At 39.7% G+C, this 4,781-nt stretch overlaps 1 protein-coding gene across 1 annotated transcript in view; it reads right to left on the reverse strand.

The window, feature by feature from the left end:
• Window positions 1-638: 638 nt before the first annotated feature.
• Window positions 639-4,781, reverse strand: part of LOC134185871 (peroxidasin homolog) — a 4,966-nt gene continuing 823 nt past the window's right edge. The window contains exons 4-9 of the mRNA XM_062653757.1: window positions 4,438-4,704; window positions 3,785-4,048; window positions 3,107-3,367; window positions 1,564-1,812; window positions 1,199-1,495; window positions 639-1,139 (exon numbers count right to left, since the gene is read on the reverse strand). Coding sequence (XP_062509741.1) covers window positions 745-1,139; window positions 1,199-1,495; window positions 1,564-1,812; window positions 3,107-3,367; window positions 3,785-4,048; window positions 4,438-4,704 — 1,733 coding nt within the window. The 3' untranslated portion in view covers window positions 639-744. The remainder of the gene's footprint in view (window positions 1,140-1,198; window positions 1,496-1,563; window positions 1,813-3,106; window positions 3,368-3,784; window positions 4,049-4,437; window positions 4,705-4,781) is intronic.

Genomic DNA, 4,781 nt, shown 5'->3' on the forward strand with positions numbered 1-4,781 from the left:
TTTTTTTCTGAAGACGATTGTGTAGCATACGAGATGCATGAAATCGGTTCTAAATTTATTTAGCATGAAAAGGACTGTGCACTGGCAAAGACAAAAACCATTATATTATAGTATCGCCAACTAGGTTCGTCGGTTAGAGTCTAAACAAACTTTAAATCCTTCGTTTGGGCCTGTAAGAAGAGGTTCTCGTTTCGACCGGACGGGATGGATTATTTATTGCCAAAAGTTATTTAATTAATTAATTAAGTTAAAAATGATTATGTCGCAAGTGGTATAGACAGACTTTTGCATGCAAAGTTTAAGAAATCTTACATTTTTACCTAAGGCAAACTATTCTCAAGAATTAATCAGATTTATATTGGCTGAGAAATGTGGTTAATCGCAAACAAGAGAAGCAATTTTGGCGAATCGAACATTACCAGAATGAAACTGCCCAAAGAAACTACATTACTTCATCTTTCTTCAAAGATTCTTTGTAAGAAACATAAAAGTACCGATCAATCATTTATATATTCAACTCATAGAATGCGTAATTACGTATCTGCGTAATAATACCTGTGGGGTAAAAGTCGGACTTAATAGTCAAGTTAAGTAGAAAGATAAATAGAAATTAGATTATGTAAAAATATACCCTTGAAAATAATTGAACAGACACAAGAGACCACGTTAGCATCGAATATCATGTTGTCACAACGAAACATGACTTTATGCCACAACAAACGCAAAATCAGTTTACAAGCGCTTTTAGTCTTTTAGGCAGACGATACCAGCAAAATAGCTGGTAGATGAAGAATATTCCACTTGGTATCTGTGTGACTTTCCACTGTGTTTGTGTCCGTTAGTCTGAAATGAATCCCTAAAGCGAAAGAAATATCTCTGATAGTTCTTGTAGAGGTAGTCATTCCAACCACATTTGTTACGGTAAAGTGTATCATGTCCACCCGAACCATAGTAGTAACCAATTGTAAAAATGACAGCTGTCTCCGAGGTGCAAGCCCAACGAAATCCGTTTGGACAGTAATAGTACTTGGTCTTATCCCATGTTGCAGATGCAGCCACCGCATAGTAAACAGTATTGTTGTAAGAAGACTGCACAAATCCACTGCAGCTGTCGTCAGTATCTCTCCAGTCCAAATTTTCTGCGGCATACAACACAACCTTTCAAATGATAAAATTCAAGCATACATATATCTCTTACTTTGTCCGTCTGCAGTGATAACGACGTTTACTTTTGCAGTAATAGGGTCTCCTACAAAAGATTTTGCAGTGCATTCATATATCCCGCTATCCCACGGACTAGCTTTAGTGATGGTAAGAGTGCCGTCTGCTTTGATGTCGTAGTGAGATTTACTGCGACCACATGGTACCTTCCACGACACCTCAGCAGTAGGAAGTCCTTCAGCCAGCCTTGCAGCACAATTGATGGTCACAGTGTTGCCAACAGTTTCTTCTAGCTTTAGAGGAGGCGGGGAATCAAACTTAAATCGAAGCACGGCTGCCACCAACAGTGTTTGATATTATTAATATTAATACTACCAATATAACCTATTTCACATTTCTTACCTAGCCTTGTTGTTACGCTTATTCTTCCTACTTTGTTGATAGCATGGCAGTGGTAAACTCCTTCGTCTGACTTTGACACGTTGCTGATACGAACCGTTGCTACTGCAGACAGATTTGTTACTTTCACATGTTCTTTGCTCCAATAGACAGACGTCTTAGGGGGACCTACTGCTTTGCAAGGCAACGAGAAATTATCTCCAGATTTCACGACCGCAGAGAAAGGAATCACTGAAGTAAATCGAGGTAACCCTAATTTAAAACGGCAAAATCAATCTACAACGCTAAGCACATTAGTTAGGCAGGCTGACCGTTCAAGCGTTAACTAATAAGCGTTTGTATTGCTTGATTAAATTGTTTGATTATAATTCATAAGATAAGTGTTCTAGCGAATTTGGTCTGCCGGACAAATGACGAGTACGAGTTTGGTCTTCTAGTAACCGAACCTTAGTCGATGATATTTTCTCGGTACGAAGATTTCGTTCTCCCCAAAATTCTTTGTTTGTGTATTTGTTAAGATTGCCTCTGCTAAAATAGCAATGTACTCAAATTTGTGGCTGGGTCGTTCGTAGCAATTTGAAGCAAGTTCATGTGTCTTACTGACATAAGTCAAGCTAATGAATAATTCTATTTGCAGTAAGTGTCTAAAAACACCATTCCAAGTCAGTATTGATAGTGCCATCCCCGCTTTAGCGCTTTTTCGAGACAATTATTGTAATAAATAGGTCTCACAGTGGCGTAGAAAGATTTTCACGAGCGGGGGGACTGTACCGTGGATGTCATCATGAGTACATGAGTAAGCAAAAACTACTTCGCTTGCTAGACCGCAAGAAAAGTCACTGGCACAGAAATTTCAATTCCTACAATGAGAGAGTGGGCTTTATCCCCCCCCCCCCCATTCCCCTGCTTTGCTAAGTCGTTGTCTCAAGTTCTCAGTCGCAATAGAAGTCTCTGTAATCGTGGACGTTGCACGTTAGTACGTTTCTCTGATGTCTTGAGTCCTGGCAAGCAAAGTAACCATCATGCGTGAGGCTAATACGTATTATGTATTGATCACGAACGTTAGAGGCTGCGGTGTAGACGCCATGAGTGAACAAGATTTTTTGAAATTTTCTTTTTCCCAATTTGTTTGTGGAGTGCTCGAAGTCTGCACATGTGTCTCGTAGCTTTGTTAACGAAATATATCAGCGCTCAAGCCCCCAGAGCAGTGAAAAACTGACTGCAGGTCCTCGAGCCCGAAGTTTTTTCTGGCCCTACATAAGGGCTTGAGTACGAGCTTACAATTAACTGTCCTCTTAAACTCGCGATCTTCAGTTTGCGTTACCACTCTTGTAACGTAGGTGATTGGATCTGGTTAACGTAACTTGCCTCACTTTCCCGGGCCTCATACATCTTTGCAGTAATGTAGCCGATTAAAATCTGCTCTACTGTGCGAGAATGTTTTAGCTGCCAGCCTTAATTCCTACAGCAGTGTATATGCATACTTTGCTCTAAGTATCAGTATATATTAAAGCAAAAACGGTTGGCAAAATTAATCATCACTTACCCAAGACTGTTAGTGGAATATTCTCTTTCAGAGAAAAGCCGTTGTAGTCATTGGCAGCAATGCAGGTGTAGTTGCCAGAGTCTGAATGTACAACGTTCCTGATGACTACCGAACAATCTTTTACCTGAACACGATCAGATTGCAATGCTTTCCCCATTCTTTGCCAAGTGAACGAAAACCCGGGGACTGAGCATAAGCTACATCGTAAGGAAGCTTGTCTGCCTATCAACACATTCATCCCAGTCTCGTCGCCCTCACCACCTGTGATAACGAACAAGAATTATTATACAACATAAGCAGTCAGCAAAGCAGGGAGTAATTAGGCGTGTTTTCCTCGTTTAATTGTAATTGTAATTGTAATGTCATTTTGTTTAGATGCATGCCGTGTTGTAAGTAGCAATTTTCAAAAGGGGCCAAAGAGAAATAGTATTGAAGCACTCGTTTTCAAACTTTTGAAACTCTATTTGTGAGATATTAGTGTTATGTTAGTTAAAAATTGACTGTAACAATAAACATTAATTATCTTAATTAACCATTATAAAAGATTTGAAGTATCAGCAGACAGTTAGTAGTGCTTTTAACATCAATATATATCAAAATAATATTCATCATGTTTGACTTGATTTCAATTTAAAATATTCTAAAGGAATTATTGACTACTCTCCTGTGCATGTTTACCTGTTGGCGATAATGAGAGAGTGTATGATTGTGACCCAATAGAGTTTTCAGCAATACATTTGTATTGGCCAAAGTCCTCCCTACTAATGTTGTAAATGTCCAGAGAACCGTTCGACGTGACAACAGCTCCTTTTGGCAAGCCATTTGGTCGTGACCATGTAACCTTTGGTAGAGGATAACCGTCAGCGCGGCAAGTTAGCTGTACTTTGTCTCCAATAATTGCTTTAACAATCTCCGTTGGTACACTAATGAATGTCACGGGAACTGCAAGATTATAAAGCATCTTTATTAAGTAGTGACAGATAATCGAATATACGACAACCAAACTCACCGGACGAACAGAGATAAAATTATGGCTAATAACATTTGCCCATGCATGTATGTGTATGCATGCACGTCGAATTGCTGCCACGTTCAACACAGAGAGTTTGTGCTGTATTCCCCCAATAACCGAATTGTATGATGCCTGAAGTGCATGTGTACGCTGGAATTTGTGTTAATTAATTTAACCAATTGCCTGGGCAAAGAACGGGGTAATATCATGCAGCTGGTTGAATAATATACGACAAAAAGACACACCAGGGCGGACAGAGACACAAAAAACAGGCACAAAATGCTATAAGTCGGTGGCTCTTTGTATGTATGTTTAGTACCTTGTACTACAAGAGTGGCGTAAGCGTTTTTCACTCCAAAGACGTTTTCAGCTTGGCATATATACGTATCCGCATCGTCACGATGTATGTTGGTAATAACCAAACTGTTATTGTCACTGATAGTGGCTCGTAAGACAGGCAGTTTTGACGATTGCTTGCGCCATGTTATCTTGGGTGGAGGAAATCCTCTGGCAGCGCAAGCGAAGGTCACACTAGCTCCCATCAGTGCCTCCACATCTGTAGGTGACTTGGTAATTTGAGGTGGAACTGCAATAATTACATTTCGGAGTAAGTTGAATTGTGACAAACATGCAATATGCAAAAAGCCGTTTAGAAAATACACT

The sequence above is a fragment of the Corticium candelabrum genome, chromosome 10, assembly GCF_963422355.1.
Source record: "Corticium candelabrum chromosome 10, ooCorCand1.1, whole genome shotgun sequence".
NCBI classification, from domain to species: Eukaryota; Metazoa; Porifera; class Homoscleromorpha; order Homosclerophorida; family Plakinidae; genus Corticium; species Corticium candelabrum.